The 20,630-nt window shown below is 36.7% G+C and overlaps 1 protein-coding gene across 1 annotated transcript in view; it reads left to right on the forward strand.

Annotated features, from left to right (window-relative positions):
* Window positions 1-8,275, forward strand: part of FAM241A (family with sequence similarity 241 member A) — a 40,441-nt gene extending 32,166 nt beyond the window's left edge. The window contains exon 2 of the mRNA XM_045799146.2: window positions 5,804-8,275. Coding sequence (XP_045655102.1) covers window positions 5,804-6,049 — 246 coding nt within the window. The 3' untranslated portion in view covers window positions 6,050-8,275. The remainder of the gene's footprint in view (window positions 1-5,803) is intronic.
* The last annotated feature ends 12,355 nt before the right edge of the window (window positions 8,276-20,630 follow it).

Here is a 20,630-nt window from a genome sequence, read left to right on the forward strand (position 1 = left end):
CCACTAAAGTTATAGTAATTTCTTACAGCAGGAATAGAAAACTGGTAAAAATGCAATAAATTGTCTTTGCTTAAAGGATTATATGTGGAGAAATAGAAGAAGATAAGGATCACTTTCCAAAGTTGTGTCAGAAGAGCTAGGAAGACTTTTCCAAGAAGACCCACTAAAGTCATTGTTCCAAAGTGGATCACATGCACTTTCCAAAGCCAGCTTCTGGTAAAGAGAAGTTTATTACTCTTAAGACTTGTCATATCTGGAGCTGTAGGTGGGGTCTGCCTCACCTGAGGAATGTGGGCTGGAATAGGTTCTAATAAGAAAGAGGAAAGAGGGAATGGATGCTTAATAATTTTCCAAACAGAAATACTGCTAACCTCATTAAAATCTATACATTGCTTTGAAATTACTATAATAAACATACTTGGGGAAAAAAAGATCATCTTTTGTTTGGCAAGAAGTGAGCAAGGTAGAAAATCTATCAAGATACTGCTCCAGTGCTTGCCAGACACATGATAAATTTTCTCCATTTATTCAACAAATATTTCTTGAGCTCTTTCTTTGTATTGCTACTCCCAACACAGCCCCTGCTATATACTGATACTAGAGGATAAATGGTCAGCAAAAATAGATATTGTCTGTATCCTCATGTACAGTGATAGAGACATTCATCAAAAAATCACACACACACAGCTACACTGATTTAGAATACATTGAAAGAGCATTACATGGTGCTATGAGATTGAGTTGAGGCTTAACCTGAGACTACATGAGGAGCAGGCATTAACTGAGCAAGGGAGGGAGGAGAGTGTGCTAGGCAGAGAAAACAGCATGTGCAAATCTGTCGCAGGCAAAAGCATGGCCTGTTCAAGAAGTTGAAGATCAATGTGGCTGAAACACAAAAAAGGGAAGAGGGAGGCTGATGACAGGATGAGGCCAGAGACCCAGAGATAAGCCAGAGGAAGCAGGCCCTCATAGATCATGTTAAAAATTTTGGCCTTTATCCTAAAAGCAGGGTGGAGCGATTGGATTTGCATTTAAAAGGATCACTTTGGCTGCAGTGTGGTAAATAGCTTATAGGGGAGCCAAGGAATATGGGGCAAGAGCAGTTAGGAAACTTCTGGAATAGTCAAGGCAAGAGATGTTAATAGGTTATTTTAACAGCAGCAGATGGAATAGCAATATACACAATAAGGAAATATTTAGAAGGTAAAATAAAGAGGATATGCTGATGAGCTAAATGTAAAGGGGAGGGGAAATGGGAGGAGTCATGAAGGCCTCCGGTTTCTGGCCTTTGCATGTGGCATATGGATGGTGGTGTCATTCATGTAGCTAGAGAGCATTGAAGGAGCACTAGTTCCTCACAAGCCATCCAGGCTTTTTAAATTTTATTGTAAATAAGAATTATAAAAATTATCAAACCGAATGCGCTTTTGATATCTGCATGAGACCAGAAAAAGCAAAATTCTGTTAATTGTGGTAGTTTTGTAGCATTACATGTGTTTCGTTTTATCTGTCCTATCCACTACTCAAATCATAATGTATTTCTTAATACAATTTTCCTAATTGCAATATATTATATCGCAGTAATTCTATTTAACTATCCCAACCTATCAACTTGGTAAACTTAAAAAAAAAACAAACCCACATTAAACGCACTAATTGATGGATAGAAGGGAGAGATCAAACTAATCAATTATAACCATGCAGGTGTTTATCTCAATTACCGTACCTACAGTGGAGTACTGATGGCAGTTCCTACCAGACCTCAAGAGCCAACTGTTAAATTTTCAGGAGCTTTGCAAGGTAGTTGTAAGTAGCTTGAAATTGACCACGGCAGGAGGACGGGCTACAGAAACTGTAAAAAACTATGTAACTGGCAAACAATCCACTGACCCCAACTCCCACCCCAGACAAAGCTTACTGCTTAACATTTACCAGTGCACCAATGTTTGTATCTTTTAGAATTATGGTATTTGGGGTAGATATAGAAAATACTGTAATGAGACTGACTGTAATCTCACTGATTTAAAAATGCTGCCTATTTTTTTTCCATGTTTTTCAATGTTTTCCCTTTAGGATTGTATGAAACCTATCTAATTCTTTGCTGGATATTTTGGATGTTTCCACAGAACTTCATTTGGGAAGATACACCACATTTAGGCATTCTTCTAATGATTTTTACTTTTTCCTCTCCTTAAGATTGCCCAGATTAAGAAGTGCTGCAGTAAAGTGGCAAAATTTTAGTAATTATTGAATCTGATTATAGATGTATAGAGGACCGTTGTACTATTTTTCTCTAATTTTGTGTGTGCTTGAAGTTTTTCATATTAAAAAACGAAGCAAGTTATAGCAGCCACATCTTGCCCAGACCAGTCCTTACTGGGTCCTCCACTTCCAGTCTCAATCCCAGCAGGTATTTTCAGGATCTGAGATGATGTGATCCGTTGCTGCCTCCTCACTTGGCCTCGGAGTTAGCTCTCCTTGTTTTGATTTAAGTCTTGTAACACCTACTTCTTTCCTGAAAAACCCACAAGCAGTCTGTAGAAAAATTTAAAGCGAATCTTCAGAAGGAACCATATCAGATTAGGGTACTTTCTTTGTACTACAACCACAAAAATACTGGGAAAAAAAGTCTTAAAAATCTTCAGTAACAACAGAAAACCCCAATGTACAATGAGTGCATAGATTAAAGGAAATTGGAAAAAGGAAAAAAGAAAACAAAAAACTTTAATAACAAGTGAAAAAAGGAGGCCAGAAATGATTATCAACAATACAAGACACTGCAGGAGTAGAGGGAAGTGAGGCACCAGAAGAATTACAAACTAAATAAGTAGTCTTCAAGTTCTGTCCTAAAGAGGAAAAGGACTTGATCTCAAGCAAGAACAAGATATTTTTTTCTTTTTTTTTTTTTTAAGATTTTATTTATTTATTTGACACAGAGAGAGACAGCCAGTGAGAGAGGGAACACAAGTAGGGGTAGTGGGAGAGGAAAAAGCAGGCTCCCAGCGGAGCAGGGAGCCCGATGTGGGGCTCTATCCCAGGACTCTGGGATCACACTCTGAGCCGAAGGCAGACGCTTAATGACTGAGCCACCCAGGTGCCCCTTTTTTTTCTTTTATAATGTAGAATATCATCATGGAGCACATGAAAGTATGGGAAGCTGAGAAACATAAAATTCACCCAAACACAGCACATCAGTGAGGAATAAACTAGTTTAGAAATGAAACACAAAAAATAAGGAAAGGTTAACAAATTATAATTCAAGAGAAAATTATCAGGATCAAAAGGAATCATGTAAATCCATTTTATGGATTAGAAAACTGAAGCTCATGAAAGTGATTTGGTCAAAGTCAATCAGTTTAACTGCTAGAGCCTGGATTTGAAATCCCTGGATTTCAACTCCCTCTACAGCATTTTGTTTTTTCCACTTTTTTGATAGAAATGCAAATCCAAAACTAATTTTAAAATTATATGTAAATATAATTCAAAAATAATTCTGGCTTAAACTTAAAATATAGACTTAACAATGATGCCCCAAATAAGTTTCACCTTTCTACTACTTCATCAATGACACTGTGTTCTACATAAATTGCTGTTATATGGGGAAAGATCACCTTAAAGTCCTATTGAAAATCATTTTATCCGCTATTGCAAATAAAAATTAGATTTTTTCACTCCCTCTTTCCTTAAATATATACTTTAAATTGTATATATATGGACTAGATAATAAGGCATTTTTAAAATGAAAAAATATTTTTATTTATATATCATTGATTGAAATGATCAAGCTTTGGTTTCTACTAAAGGAATCTAAATTTGATTCATAAGTTGAAAAGTACCTCAAAACGTGCTCAAATTCATTGACTCTTTTTGACAGGTGACTTTTGTCTTCTAAGTTTACTTTCCTCTGGTATAGACAGCATGCTTAATGGTATTTAATACTTACTTTTTATTATGTCAAACCCTATACCTAAAATATTTTATTATATGAATAATTCTCCATCTTGCACCTACAATGAGCTAGTAGGTATTCAGTAAATAATTGCTGATTTCAGTCATGACTCCTAAATCCAATTAGGTTTAATAAATTATGGTCAGACAACTATGTCACCTACATGACATAGTTTTTCTTTTGTGACTGTATTAGGGTCTAGTGAGGAGAAATTTCATCAATGATTTCAACAAAGATAATTTAACTTAAAGAGTTGCTCATTAGGTGTTGAAGAATGGAAAGGACAGAAAGAAAACACTAAGGCAATCATTTTTCAAATGATGGTCACCAGACCAGCATCATACGCATCAACTGGAAACTTGTTAGAAATGCAAATTCTGACGTCAAGCCCTAGCCCCAGTTTGTGAATCAGAAACCCTGGTGATAAGTCCAACAACCTGTGCTGTAACAAGCCCTCCAGGGGATCACAAAGTACGCTAAAATTTAAAAATCATGTAGGTAACAACAACTGGAACCAGCACCCACTTCTCAGCCTGGGGCAGCAAAGAAAAGGGGTGGAATTACTAAAACTGAGAAGATGAGGGAAAGGCCCTGTGGAGCTGAAACTCAGACTTTCAAGAACTCATCATTGCTCGCCCAATACTGGTGTCTCTGCACTCAGAGGGGGGATCCCATAAAACTAAGAACAAGATAGCTGAGGAATAGGCACCCACAAGTTGGATCTAGTGTCTCAAGAAGGCACATTGAGATTGGTTCTGCAAGTGTTGGGAAATCCCCAAATTGAAATCAGTGGCTGCTACTGGGAAGAAATTACTACTACCAGGGCAAAGAACTGTTGCTAGAGCAGAACTGACAGTACCAACGAACCCATCAGAAGCAAACGAGAACAAATCCCTTTCCTTCTCCAGCTGTGCAGTGTCTCATTAGTCCCTCTATTGGCAGAGACTAGCAAGGAGCCAAAAATGTTCCTAGAATTCCAAGGACTGATTTCAAGCTAAGAGACAGTAACACAATAACTGGCATGAAGGCCTTACTTAAAATAAGACTGAGAAGTAATAGAAATAGTAAACATTTTTTTGGTATGTATATGATGGACATTTTCTTAGGAACTGACTTCTAAGTGGACTTTTGGACTTACTGTACAAAATTACTCCTATTTAAAAACTATTTGTCTCTCCTGATGAGATTAATAAGACACACTTAGGACATTTCCAGAATTTGGACAAGAAACTACACAAGGGTCTACACTGAGGTCTCCTTAGCCAGGGCTAAACCTGAAAGATCACAGCAGTGATGGCTGAGGAATGCTCAATACTCGCAACAAGACTTGCTCAAGTCAGCTGAGGCTAGGTTCCTTAAAGTCTCAGTGTCAAGGGAATGGACTAAAAAGCTTACTTACACAAGAAAGAGTAATCTGGGTCACTGCCTCAAAACAGGAGGTTGGTAGAAAAGTTATTTTGAAGTCATGGTGAAGTTATCTAAGGGCAATACAAACCTGATTCCTCATTTAAGCAGCTGTCTTTTATAAGCCCAGGAAACTAGAAAATGAATGGAAATGAATCAGCTCCTTCCTTAATCTTATAAATCAGTGTTCTGCAAGTTGAGGGTCCAGTGTTGATTCTACAGAAATCAATAAATCCGTTGCTTTCCATATTCTTGAAAGGTGGACACAGACATAGTTGTTCTATATGTTAATCAAAAGAAACATTCCCAAATATTTACTGACTGATTATCAGAATTATGCCCAGTATTTTGGGAGAATGATAAGATAGTCATTATTCTTAGGGACCGTCACCTGTATCTCATTTTATGTTTATGTTTTGTTTTCTGGTTTTTTTTGTTTTTGTTTTAAAGGATATTGAAGAGTCACAAAACCACACTGGCGAGCCTGTTGGAGATGACTACAAAAAGATGGGAACACTTTTTGGTGAATTGAACAAAAGCCTCATCGAGATGGGCTTCACAAGGATGTATTTTGGAGAGCGAATTGTGGAACCAGTAATAGTCATTTTCTTTTGGATTATGCTGTGGTTCCTTGGCCTACAAGCCCTTGGACTAGTTGCTGTTCTTTGCCTTGTCATTATTTATGTGCAGCAGTAAAATATGGCTGAATAAGCTGTTGTTTCACATTTGGTAGCCATACATGTGATTGGTGAAGTTATATATTTCACTACATGAAAGCCGAAAAGTTTGCCTTGTTTCAAATTGCGTGCTGTTTTGTAATTAAATTTATAAGTGGATGTTGTTTAAAATTAAACTCAACTCTTGATTATAACAGGGTTGAACAGACATTTTGTAGCTTATTCAAAAGTCTTGTTTTACTACTGTGATCTGTGCCCACTTTTAAACACCCCACCCTATTCGCATGCCAAATCTTAACACCACCAAAAAGTGAGCAGGGAAAATAACAGGATATGGCATTCAAACAAGACAATATAGATCTTGTAAAGAATTCCAATAAAACATTTTAGAAGAAAAAGGATGAAACAAGGACCTAAAAAAAAGTTTTAATGGGAGAATTGTCCCCACCCATACCCACCAAATAACCCCTTATTATTTGGGAAATAATTTGAATATCTATTGTTCCTGCTCAGCCCAAACCAATATAAATGATAATTACTATACACTACCTTAATATTGTGATGAAAATCAGTAAAGCTAGCACATTTTCTAAAGATTGAAAAGGATGTGTTTATTATGGCTGATGAAAGTTAAATGTAACTTTTTTATAATGTAATATTTGGGCTTGGAATCACTTCAGTATATTATTTGAAGTTTTAGACAATTTTGGTGCTAATTACCTTTTGTGAATTTTTAAGTCTCATAAGCCACGTCCATTGCTGGCTGCACCCCATGGTAATGCTGTATTTTCTTGTACTTAACAAGTTGTGTATTTTTTTTCTAGAGAGACATTTTCCATGTATTTTTTTCCAGAAATTTACATTTTATAGTTCTTTTATAACAATTATTCTAAGATTTAAAAAAATCTATTTCCTATCTTGGCATGGATTTTTTTCCCAAAAATTGATTTGTATTATGGCTGAAATATTTTACTATGCCTTTAAAGAAAAAAAAAATCAGCTCATTTTCTTTGACATCTGTATTGGAAAGTACAGTATTACAGTATAAAACTAAATGCTTAAGTTTGAAATTTAACAGCCAATTGTAATAATATTCCTCTAAGGCTAAAGCCACGTCAGTAATTGGCCAGTCATGTTATTAATGTGTTTTAATTTAGCACTTTGGGGTTTTATATTGAAATAAGCATTTCTTTAAATACACTTTAATAATAGAAAATGGCTTAGTGATATTCTGGATTTTGTTAAAGAAACTAAAACCTGTACACTTGCGTCTCAGAGATTTTCTATACAGACAAAGGAGGGATACTAAAGATAATTATCTAGAAATTGAAGTTAAATAAGAGGAAAATGGGACAATGGGGTATTTTTATCTTTGGCAGGGCAGTAACTACAGTGTATAAAGTGTTTAATATTCTGCTTTGTAAAGTTTGTACCCAGTCCTGTTTAAAAAATTTATTCTCTTAAGTTCTCAGTGTCTTCCATGCTGAAGCAGAAAACTGATGAAAAATGTTCAACTTAGATTTCTAAAATCAGATAATCCTGAACAAAAATACCAATCAGAGGGCACTAAAAAGTACTGTGGATTTGTATAAATACAGACCTTTTAAAGTTTGACAAAAAGGAAAGGACTTTGTAGTATACCATTGTGTTTTTATTGGGTTTGAAATATTTTTATAGAAACCTTTATGAATTTGGCATAGGGCAAGTTATTTGAAAAGATGTCTTCATTTGTGCACAGAATTGTGAGATTTTTAATGGAAGTCATGAGATTTTGTATATCTACATCAAATATTAAGAAGTGCATTCTTTTCTAATGCTACCAAGAATTTTAATTTTCCTTTGGAATATAAAAAAGATACAGTATGCATAATAATAGCTCTAATTCCACCAGTGCTAATATTGAAAAAGATTTTTAAAGTAAGTTTGAACAGTAATTATTTAAAGTATACTGTCAGTACTATGTATCTTCACACTGCTGTTAATAGGGTATATATTAAATCACATAAAGAGATATTTTGCTGCTATTCTTTCTGAATTTTTTATTGGTTAGAGCACTATACTATCAAATTGCTTCCTTAAGGGGAAACAATGGGGAAAAAACAAACTTTGTTTATTTGATGGAAATAATATATTTTCTTTTATGAAATATATTAGAATGTAGATTATACTTGTACCCTGAAATGAAAAGAAACTGGTCATTTCTTTGGTTCACAGTGTAAGGAATTAAATGGAAAATGGTTCTCAATCATTTCAATCTCAGATACGAGCCAATTTTAGAAACTGTTATTCCTTAGGAATAAGGACATAGAAGTTATATTGTGAAGGTTATTAGATTATTGTATGTACATCATTCATACCACAGCTCTCAATTCAAATGGAAAAGGTTAAAATGTACAAGTAAACTGGCCAGAGATGAATAAGTCAATTTTCCTTAAAGCAGAAACTCAGAGTTTTGTGGAATTCAGTCCTCTCATATCTTAAGCTGTGATATGCAAGGTATTTTCCTATTCCTGGCCACCAGTCAAATCATATTTGGTCTAGTAGTGTGCCGGAGCCAGCTTGCCCTGACTTGCAAAACACATTATATACCTTTTTTCCCCAGTCTGCCTTCAGTGGCATCATTTGGTAGCCTGAAATTGTCTCTGAGGGGAATATTTACACTATCAAAAGTGGCAAACAACAAATCAGGGCTCTTTTCTCCTGGCAAGCCAGTTGTTGAACATATACCAGCACGCCACCTATTAGCCACCCTAGAGGCCACATGCCCATTTTGACTTCTATAGACCAAAAAGGAAGCATATTGAGGCAAGTCCCCATCAACCCATCCAAAACTGTATTTGGATCTTTTCCATGTGGGAATTATGAATTACGGTTGTTTTCTGACCAACACATCTCCACGTCATCATGTTTTGAAAATCTCTCTGGGCTGTCACTGAGCTGCAAATCCATTGTTCCGGTTATCAGGAATTAACAGTTACAGAACTGATGGAAGGCAAATTACAGCATAAGTGAAGATTTGTTGTAAAGTAGAAAGCTCAAAATAGTCAAAGCTAGATTTTGAGCAATTAAGGGCTGTTTGTGTGGTTTGTAGATTATATTTAACAGTTATTTTACAAATGTTTACTGATTTCAGGTGATTTTAAATGTTTTTATTGTCAACTCATGGCCTCAAAAGGTCAAAGAAGAGAAAACAGTAAGACTTTCATACCTGTTAATACTTCTAGTAATAGACTTGGCCAAGGAGAATATAAGGAGAACACAGCCTATTCTCTCACCACCCTACACATTGCTGAGGACAATGTGTCCACTCCCATGGTTTCAGTTACATTTCATACTAACAACTCTGCAATTGGTATCTCCAGTTCAGAGCACCATACAGAATATAAAATCCATATGTTCAATTGCTTGCCCAGCATTTGTACTTCCTTGTCCCTTAGTACCTCAGGTTTGGTATACCCAAAATAAAAAGGAACTCAGCATCCTTCTCCCAAACCTTTTTTTTTCTTCCTATGTTTCCAATCTCAGTAAATGACGGTTGTCTCCTACACTGCCCACTTATACCAGTCACCGAGTCCTATTTTACTTCCTAAAAAATGTCTTTAAACTTTACACTTCTCTTGATTCCCAGTATCACTAACTTAGTTCATACCACCATCAACGCCCTGGATTGCTTTCATAGAATCCTAATTGGTCTCCCCTGCCTTCATTTTTCACAATACAGTCAACATAATCTTTTTAAATCATAACTCTGATCTCCTTGGCCTAAATCTTTTCAATGGCTTCCTGTTGCCATTATGATAATGTGCTTACTCCTTAGTATGTTTTAAAGGCCCCTCAAGAACTGGTTCTTGTGTACATCATCTCTTTGTACTACTACTGTCCCTTTCCAACACTCAGCTTTACTGAATTTGTTTTTTCAGTTCCTTGTGAGACATGCTTACTCACTTCCAGAACTCTATATATGCTTTAGCTTCTCTCTTTAGCCCCTCCCCACCAAACTAACGAACACATCCACAGCTTTAAGACCCTTAGACATAATGTCCCCCAGGAAAATTTCTCTGTTAAGTCCAGTTTTGATATTTTATGTGCTTTCAGAGAACCCTGCGCTTCCCCTATCAGTACTTGTCATGCTATATTGCAATAGCTTATTTGTCAGTCTCTTCCTTTTTTTTTTTTTAAGATTTATTCATTTATTTGAGAGAGAGAGTGCGCGCACACACACACCCACTCAAGTGGGGAGGGGCAAAGGGAGAGTGAGAGAAAGAATCCCAAGCAGGCCCGTGCTGAGCAGAAAAGTCTGAGGCGGGACTCGATCCCTCCAACCCAAGATCACTACCCGAAACCAGGGGTCCACCGCCCAACCTATCGAAGCCATACAGGCACCCCTGTCAGCTTCCTCCTTTAGACAATAGGCTTCACAAAGGCAGAGAACATGTCTATGCAGTTCATAAATTGCATTGTCTAACAATGCCTGGCATATAATATATGCTCAAAATATTTGGTAAATTAATAAATCAACTTCATTTATTCATGTACTCCCTATAGTGCATTAACAAAGATTTAGCATTGGTTGCGTTTTAGAGTTCTTTCACTCCAAAAATATTAGTCTATAATGCATAAAGAAATTGAATTGATGTATATGTTATCATTTATAAAGTTTATTCACATTTGATGGAAGAATATTGCTATTATTTGCATATACAGTATTATTACCATACACTTGCATATTTTTAGGAGACTATATGTATTTTCAGTGTTGTACTTAATGAAATCACTATTTCTCCAGAAAGAATATTTTAGAATACATGTGGTCATTGATGCTACCTAAATTTCATATTTTTCCAGTATTTTTCAATAGATTTTTATCTACTAAATTTTAATTTTTTAAAAAAACTCAAAAGTTGTGATCAGGAATTCTCAAGTATCTAAGCTTGGGTATTTCAGACTACAGAATAAATCCACTACTAGAATGTTCTAGTCACCCAGATCATATATGTTAAATAACATGTATATATATACTTTGTTATTTTTTCCAATAAATAATACTCTTTCACAACCCTGCATCCTGAGTCTCTCTTCTGACTCTCTATATCATGTTCTGTGTATCAGTTAGTTGCTGCCACACCAACTTTGGAAATTGCCAAAGCAACAACATACCTGAGTGAATCATCCCTAATGCTGCAGCAGGAAGCTAAGGCCTGATGTGTGTATGGCTTCCCAGGCGACAGTGTAGGAAAACCTAGCTCAGGATCAACCTCTGCCTCCAAACTGTATTTCTCCTTTGTTGCCTTGACTGTTGTGTAAGTTAGAATTATTGAATGAGCTCTGCAGGGACCTGCTAAAATCCAGAACTTAATCATACACATGTTTATTAAATTTGAGTTATCTTTTCAGCAGTTAAGAGTTTTATCATTTAGCCTTTCAGCAACTTAATTAGCTGGAAATTTCCTTGATAGCTTTCCAGTGCACCACAGAATACAATGAATTTAATCATAAGACCACAGTCCTTTTCTCTTACTGGTTTACTCCGTTATTACAAGAGGCTAGGTTGATGGTATATTTTTTAATGTGAGGGTTTTTTTTTTAACAGAAGAATGAAAATTCTATATACAATATCCTTATTTATACCATAGCTGTTTTAAGACAAAATATTAAGAGTTATTTTTTGAGGGTAGGGCATGGGATATGTAAAAATCCTATCAACATTTGAATATGTGTGTCATCTTCTGGATGTCCTTCTCTGGTCTGCTACAGTTGCTTCTATTGTATAGTTCCTTGGTTTTATACATGTAATATCAAAATATTTATGATTTCATTATTTAATGTATTTTCAGCTTTAATAGGCACATGAGTATGTATGTAAATGCAACATACAAATAAAGGCTAAGAAGAAACATCTACAAAAGGAAAACACACTGCTTAGTTGTTAGTTTGGAAGGATTAACATAAATAAATTGGTCTTGCACAAAACTATAAGAATGATTTTTCATATAAGGTGAAGCACTTGTTTAAACATTAGGTCAGTGGCTTTCAAAGATTTTTAGTTTGGTTTGCAGCAAAATCTTACACGAACAGCCAATATTTATAAACGATAAAAGCAGAGCTACTATAATTGATTTTGCTGTAGGTCCAGTTCCCTGGGAAACAGACTCAGAAGAAATTAGCATGCAGGAAGTTTATTAGGGAGTGCTCTGGGATCAGTAACTGTGAAGGAAGTAAAAGAAACAAGATTAAACAAAGGGAGGTATGCAATACAGTCACAGCAAGGCCTCAGTGACTCTATGAGGTGCCCTCAACAGAGACAGCCCTTAAGCATTGACCTGTGTTGGGACAGGGGAGCTGTTCAGCCAAGAGCAATTCCCAGAGAGAGCTGACAGCTGGGGCCTGTCATCTGGCACCACTCCCAGCAGTTCACAGAGTAAATCCCGTGGCTCTGAAGAGAGGATCTGAGCTGTCCAACACAGCATCCGCTGTGGACTCTTTTGTTCTCACCTTGCCCTCCACTCTACCTGAGTCACTTCCAAAAACCCCACTCTTCAGAGTACAATATGAAGATGACTAATTTAAATCATAAACTCATTGGTCAAGATGGATTTAAAAAAAAACAGTGGTAGAGCCTTTAGTCTTTTGTGTTGCCTGCTTCTGTGAGATTCAGGTCTTCAGTTATGATAAAGTTTTAGTCGACTAAACATTATGCCCAGGACTCAGCAAAGGCTTGAAGCTACTAGGGACAAGTGAACAAATAATTGACAGAAAAGTCCATTACTTAAAACTAGGAGTACGAAATCCATGAGATTTTGTATATGTAAACTGCTTAGATCAACTATAAGCTAATAAATCCCTCAGATAGGGCCTCACAAGACATCAGGACAAACCGTCATTAGGGTGTGTCTTGGAAGCTGGGGTATGTTCAAGCCTAGAGGTAGGTAAGGCAGTTTTGTATTTTCTGGCCTCTTTCCCAAGTACCAAAGCAGTTTTAATTCTCAAGTTTTTGGAGCATGTTTAAAATAAAATTTTCAACGGCAGAGCAGAACTCACTTGTAAAGAGACCGTATCTTCCCCAACCCCAACACACTATTACAACTGAGTTATGATTTGGAGATTTGGCCCTAATCATGACTTTCCTATTTAATTTTAACACAAAAGTTCTCAGCAGTCGGAATTGGTAATTGAGTAGTTACTTGAAAAGGGCTTTCTCCAGTCTTGGCCCAGAATATTTTGGGGGCCCCTAAGTATAATTTTAGCTGCTATTTTTATCCCTGGAATCTTAGGAGGTAGCAAGATCAAGCAAGACAGTAGCCGTAAGCCAGTTACATATTAAAACTACAGCAGTGTTTAGGCATGATTCCCCCCTTTGGTTATATGAAAATATTAGAACAATATGCAAACCAACTTTCAGATAAAAAGATCTCTTTATGTCAGACCTGAATTTAAGACTTGGTTCTTGGGGCACCTGGGTGGCTCAGCCATTAAGCGTCTGCCTTCGGCTCAGGTTGTGATCCTAGAGTCCTGGGATCGAGCCACACATCGGGCTCCCTGCTCGGCGGGAAGGTTGCTTCTCCCTCTCACATTCCTCTTGCTTGTGTTCCCTCTCTCGCTGTCTCTCTCTGTTAAGTAAATAAAATCTTTAAAAAAAAAAGAAAAGACTTGGTTCTGCTATTGACTAACTGTACAGTTTGTATAAGTCATACCTACATCTTTTAAAACTCCAAGATCCTCATCTGTAAAATGGGGGAACTGTTATGATTAAGTAAATTATTGTATATCTCTTTGTTGTGCCTTACACATAGCAAGCTTTCAATAAATACTGGTCATTATTATTAAATATAAACAGTCATACATCAGAGAGGACATTCTTCACTATCCATGGAAAGCTCATACATTGAAAGCCATAAAAGGCCTGATCTATTTTATTGTTGGCAAGAGATTGATAAATACAAGGAAATTCTATGCTGTGATCCCAATTCCTCATGATTGAAATCTTTTTGAGTTCTCTTATTAGTGTCAACTACTAAGTGCTTCATGAATCAAAATGACCATTAAAAAAAAGGAATGAAAAACCTAAGGAGTTGATAAACAAAAATGAAATAAATGTGTTCTAGGCAACAACATCTTCTTTAATGAGATTCTATGTTTACTTTAAACATCTACTTACTACAATACCATGCATTTTCTGTTGCTCCTTTGCCTTAGTAAACTTAGGTGCACAATTACACTCACCAATGCATGGACAATTCTGCTGTGGATTTGAACAATTCACAAAATGAAATCAATTCCAAAAATACTTTTCTGTTTTACTCCAATTGCATTAGGCCAAGAGTATTAAGCTATGTTTATAGAATCACAAGCATTATCTTACTTTGATTTTGAAGTGAAATTTCAGACTAATCCATTGGTCTGTTATGTTATGTCACTTTTCAATACACACTAGAAATGTTTCACCAAGATAAATATAGTTGTATATTCATACTCTCATATAAAAAATCCTGTACCTACTAATACACATGGATGCATTCTGCGTATAGCTAGATAGTATAAGCCAGCAAACACTATTAATATGTAGTGCTTACAAGAATATTAATATGTTCATAAAGTCTTGTCTTTTTAGTCATGAAAACATGCTAAAAGCATAGTATGATCTTAGCTAGTCTTTATTTTAGCAAGTCTTCAATTACATTGTTCCATCCTGGGTTCCTCTTTCTTATTTCCTTTTCTTTCAAACAATTCCCCCTACCTGAAAAGTGGAAGTTTCTCAAATCAAATGTTTACAGACATGAATGTTTTATAATAAGCTATGGCATATCTTTCGTGCCATCTCCTCGTGCATTTCAAAACTGGTTCTCCCACATTTTCCTTAACTGTCAATTTATGCTTTCAGGTATTTTTATAAGATGCTCAGATAGAGCTGATGTTGGCCAAATACAGTTCTCCTCAGGCATTTCTCCCTTTTTCAAGTTGTAAGAAACATTTCTCAAGAGCTCCACGCCTGGCTCCCTGATCATCACAATCACATCCCACCGTCACGGAAACATACTGTGCTTTTCCTCCCCTTCCCATATCGCTGACACCCAAGTGTGATGGCATGGCTTTTTTCCACTAACTTGGCTTGCAAAGGCCCCAGACTAACAAAGAAGACATTATTTATGCAATGCAGAAAGATTCAGACTCAAAAAGACCTGAGCTTTCATACTAGTTTTAAATCACAGGCACCTGACTGATACATTTACTAGTGCTAGGTGCTCCTGCTTCAGCTCTGCCAAGTCAAGTAAGACAAACCGCTACTAAAACTACCTCAACCAGGTGAGTCGCTTCTCTTCATCAGTGACTGTCAGAAATGTTCATACCAGGGGAAATAATAACGCTGATGCCTCAAAGCATATCCATGTTGGATACTGTGTATCTCCGCTGGCATCTAGTCAAAGAGCAAGACTGTTGCAGCATCTGCCTGCCTCTTCTATTTCCCCTAACGCCTACTGCACTTCCAGTCCAATGCAGCGCTTTCTTCCCAGCAGAAACGTGCTTTTCACTGCGATCTGATCTTCAGAGGAGGCCCAGAGAATGAACAACGATTTTTTTAGTAGATTTGGCACATACAATCAGAGCAAGACTGAAATAATACTTGCTGTGAGACACCATCTGTTGCCAAATTTTTCCTTTAAATACAGAACAAGGGACATCAGTATGAACTCATCTTCAGTTTAATATAGATACAGATTAAAAAGATATGGAAATAAGTATAGATGTGTGTGTGTGTATACATATGGCATATGTATTGAAGGAGTTCATGAGATGCCAGCCCAAAATGTGCCACTTTGGTACATTGATTATTTTGAACTGAAGTCACTTGACAAATAGCAAAAGAAGGGAGAGGCTTTTTCTGAGCTCCCCTTATCTGCCTAAAGACAGATCCTCCAAAAGGAACTTGATTGTCATAACCTGCCTGGGAGTTTCACCAACCCCCAAGGGAACATTAACTCTTATCACAAGAGAGGAGACTAGAAGTCGACACCACACCCAAACAAACTTTGTCATAAACCATACCTCCCTCCTATCTATTCTTCAAACAGTCCATTCATCTCCCCTAAAGATCATGTTACTGCCTCCTAAATCCCTACATCCCCACTCCCCTCCATCACGAGAGTATATAAGTTCTCAAATCTCACTGATATGCAGGGGTATTCACTTTTTTTTTTCCTGTGATACTTCTATGCATTTAATAACAATAAATTTGTATACATTTTCTCCTGTTGATCTTCCTATTGCCAGTTGATTTCATAGACCCCAATAATCAAACCTAGGAGGGTAGATAGTCTTTCTCCTTACAATATACAATCATGTATTTCCAAGTTGAGATCACTTAGGAGTAACACACCCCAGTAGGAACGAGCACACCAGCACCCAGACCTTTGTGTCTAATACTACTGTACGATAAAAGGAACCCTGAGTCCCTGGAAAAATGGCCAATTCTAGGGCTGGGCAGGGAATATACAAGATGAGCTTGGGATATCCTGTAGTGCCAGAAAGTAAGGAAGTGCTAAAATCACACACACACACACACACACACACACACACACACACACACACGGTATAAAAGCCAATTGAAAGGGTTCCCAATAACCAAAGCTGGAAAATTTTGAGCAAGAAAATACATAAAGTAGTATCGGATTACAACCCAAAGTATAAAATACATATCCATGAGTTCAGCCTGATATAAATAAATGATTACATCAATAAATTAATGGAAAAGAATAGACAAATCTCCTGTAGAGGAAAAATTCCAAATAATTTATGAGGATAATGCCCCTTCAAGAAAGTGGAACATAACTCCCCACACCTTAAATGTAAGCTTTTACTTTCTAAAGAGTACATATGGAAGGGAGTAGGGGAAGTAACTTTATATTGAAGAAGCCTGACAAATGCTACATCAACCAGGTCATGAAGCTTAATACCATCAGTGATTAAGTCATGTTGACAGCATATGCCCTTGATAGGATATGATGAGAATGTCACTTTACATTTGTGGTCTTCCTCTCAAGAAACTGTAACTCTGGGCTGCCTGTGAGAAAAACATCTGACAAACCCAAATTGAGGATCATCCTACAAAACACCTGACTAGTACTCCTCAAAACTGTCAAGGTCATCAAAAATAAGGAAAGTCTGAAACACTGTCCCAGGCAAGTGGAGACTAAGGACACATGATGATTAAATGTAATTGGTATCCTGGAAAGGATTCTGGAACAGAAAAAAAGACATTAGGGAAAAGTAAGGAATTTTGAATAAAATATGGACTTAATTAATAATAGTGTATCAATATTGGTTCAATAGTTGTGCCAAACGTAATATACTATCAGCATAAATATTAATGTAAGACGTTAAGAATAGGTAAAACTGGATGCTGGATATACAAGATCCCTACATATAATTTTTGCAAATTTTGCATAAATCTAAAACTATTCTAAAATTAAAAGTGTAGGGGCGCTTGTGTGGCTCAGTCAGTTAAGTATCTACCTTCGGCTCAGGTCATGATCTCAGGGTCCTGGGATCGAGCCCTGCATTGGGCTCTTTTCTCAGTGGGGTGTCTGCTTCTTCCTCTCAGTCTCCCTCTGTACTTTCTCTCTCTCACACAAATAAATAAATAAAATCTTTAACAAGAACAAAATAATAATAACAAAATTAGAAGTTTATTTATTTATTTATTTTAAGATTTTATTTATTTATTTGACAGAGAGAGATACAGCAAGAGGGGGAACACAAGCAGAGGTAGTGGGGGAGGGAGAAGCAGGCTTCCGCCTGAGCAGGGAGCCCAATGCAGGGCTCGATCCCAGGACCCCGGGATCATGACCTGAGCCGAAGGTAGACACTTCACTGACAGAGCCACCCAGGCACCCCTAGAAGTTCATTTTTTTTAAGTAATTTAACAAATTCCACCTGAATTCTAGTCACGTCAATAACACCATATTACCCCCTTTACAATAAATATAATTTGTGTTATTAGACAACATGAGTTTCTAATGACTTCTGCTTTTTTTACTCTCCTTTTTGTAGATTATTTTATAGCAGCAATATAAAATTCACTTTAACTCACTCTCCTTTGTAAATCATGGATCTGTAATTTTCCATGTTAGTATCTGATCAATGTTTAATAACTCACTCTCCTTTGTAAAATCATGGATCTGTAATTTTCCATGTGAGCATCTGATCAATGTTTAATAATTTTCCCAGGGTTGAGGGGCAAGAAATAATAGGAATCTCCTTGTTGTAATACAAAAGCAATTAGCTCACACCCAAGGGAGTCTTTGGGTTTAACGTATACTCCCATACTTCTAGAGGTTCCTACTAGGTATGGGGTGTGCCTCCAGAACAGCCTGGAAGTGGGCAGGCCGTGACAGAGTCTGTTGGCTTAGAGGGCCTAAAGAGCCTCACCACTGTTGAGTATTCTCTGCTCTGGACAACTGTACTGGAACACCATCTCCTTGCCCCACCAACGCTCGAAGAACAACCTTAGTCTCAGAGAGAGTCTACCCACAAAAGAGTTCAAAGGGCCCATAATATTTTAAAAAGTCTTTTTTAGGTCAGCTTCCCAGGGTTGATATCAATGTAGCTCTGTGGCCTTGGAGGACCCTGGAGAGGAAGCATGTAGGGAGAGGTCCTGCAACCTGGCAACCGCATTTGCACTCCTGCCTCCCCAGGGGTCATCCTCAATATACCTACATATCACTGAGAGGCCCTCTCAGGAGGAAATAACTGGTACTGGGTACTCTCTGGAGTGTAAGGCTTTACCAGATTCAATAACTGCTGCTGACAGCAACACCTATTTTCTTATTAAGAGACCTCTGGCTTATGAGAATTTGAAAACATTTCTGCCTAAATCTCTCCAGTACACTCTCTATTATATTTTGAAGGTCAGTTACTCTAACTATCCAGTGGTGATTATGAAGACTCTGTACATTGAACAGGTGACATGACAGAGAAAAAGAACTGCGCTTACTATGTATTCTTAACTCCTGCCCTCTAGGAATCAGACTGTGTCTTGTCTTTCCTATTTGTAAGTGCCAATTTGATCTAACTCTCAAAGAGGCAAAACATTATCAGATAAGGTTTAAAAAACATCTTGAGTTGGGTTACATATTAAATTTAAATTAATTTGGTTATATTTATATATCGAATATATATATATATTTATTATGAATGTTTATTATATATTTTTTAACTTTTAGAAACATTTTCCAGGAGAATAGTGGAGTGCTAATAGTAGTGATCTCTGAATGGCAGGCATGTTTTTATTTAATATTTTTATTTAATTTATCTTCTACACTACATGCACACTAATAATAAAAGGTTATTGTTTTTAATATACACTAATTTGTGCATTGAGTACATTAAATTTCTACCTGTTCCCTGCCTGGCAGAAAAGTAGTTTTTAAAAGGATAATCTATTTAATGAAATAGAAAAGCTACAAAAAATACATACTAAGAACGTTAATATACTGAGTTTCTATTAATAAATAAAATGCTTCTCAAAGTTTTCCATGAGGTGTTGGCCTTCAAGATGGAAATTTCCAAACTATTTTCACTCGCTACTATAAAAATTGCATGAGTGGTCAGGCCTAAACACAGATGGGAACATTTGGTGATGCCTGGATGACAAAAAGGATAATAAGGGCCAGATGCTGAGCTGTTTTCTTTACACTGCACCTGGTCTATGGGGGCCCAAAGTGCCCCAAAGGTGATGGCATAATTGGCCGTTGAGAGAATGAACTTAATGTCATGGAAAGGTCAGTCGTAACACTGAAAACTATTTGAACTGAGAACCGATTACTGCCAATTACTTTGAACCTAATCTTTATAGTTATTTCTTCAACTGTTTGCATGCCCAGGATCAGTGTAAATTCTGGAACTCCTGAAAATATGTTTCATAAAGTTCCTTACTTCTGCTGCTTATTCACTCCTACCATAACAGAATGCCAGGAAGGAAAGGAATAATTCCAAACCAAGACCGAAAGAAGTTCCTTTTGAAGTCCTCTTGGGTCACCTGCTGGAGCAGTCTGTTTTTACCTTCAAGTCAGCAATAATGCCTATTTTAATCTAACTGATGAAATAATAGCAGGCCTGAAATTCTTATTTCTTAAATCTTAATTCTTTCTTCTGTGATACTCAAAGTACCTTGCAGACCTGCTCAACCTGGCTTTCCCATACACTGGATAGCCTGGGAGTTAGGCATAGCAGCTGAAACCAAGTAATTTGGTCCAGCTCACGAGTCATTTACTTATCTATGGACAATTAATTGTCTATCCACCAAGCCCTACCACTGCTTTCTTCATTTCCTTTCATGTAAACTTATATAGAACTTAAACACTGTGTAAAAATCAAGTCTAAATAGAGATTTTTAAAAGGTTTTATTACTTCCTTCAACATTTTCTCAAAACAATGGTCAAAGTGAAAATTTCTTACCTGTATGTTATCGAGACATTTGCATAAAGAAAAGAACTTTTTGGAATCAGTTTGTAACTTTAGTTGGCATTTGCTTCTGTACTGAGACTTTCGTTTCATTTTGTTTTGTTCTTTTGCCAAGATTTTAGAGGTGTGCTTTTTCTTTTGAA

Source organism: Ursus americanus, chromosome 13 (assembly GCF_024610735.1).
Source record: "Ursus americanus isolate L20-20 chromosome 13, mUrsAme1.1.p, whole genome shotgun sequence".
Taxonomy (NCBI): Eukaryota; Metazoa; Chordata; class Mammalia; order Carnivora; family Ursidae; genus Ursus; species Ursus americanus.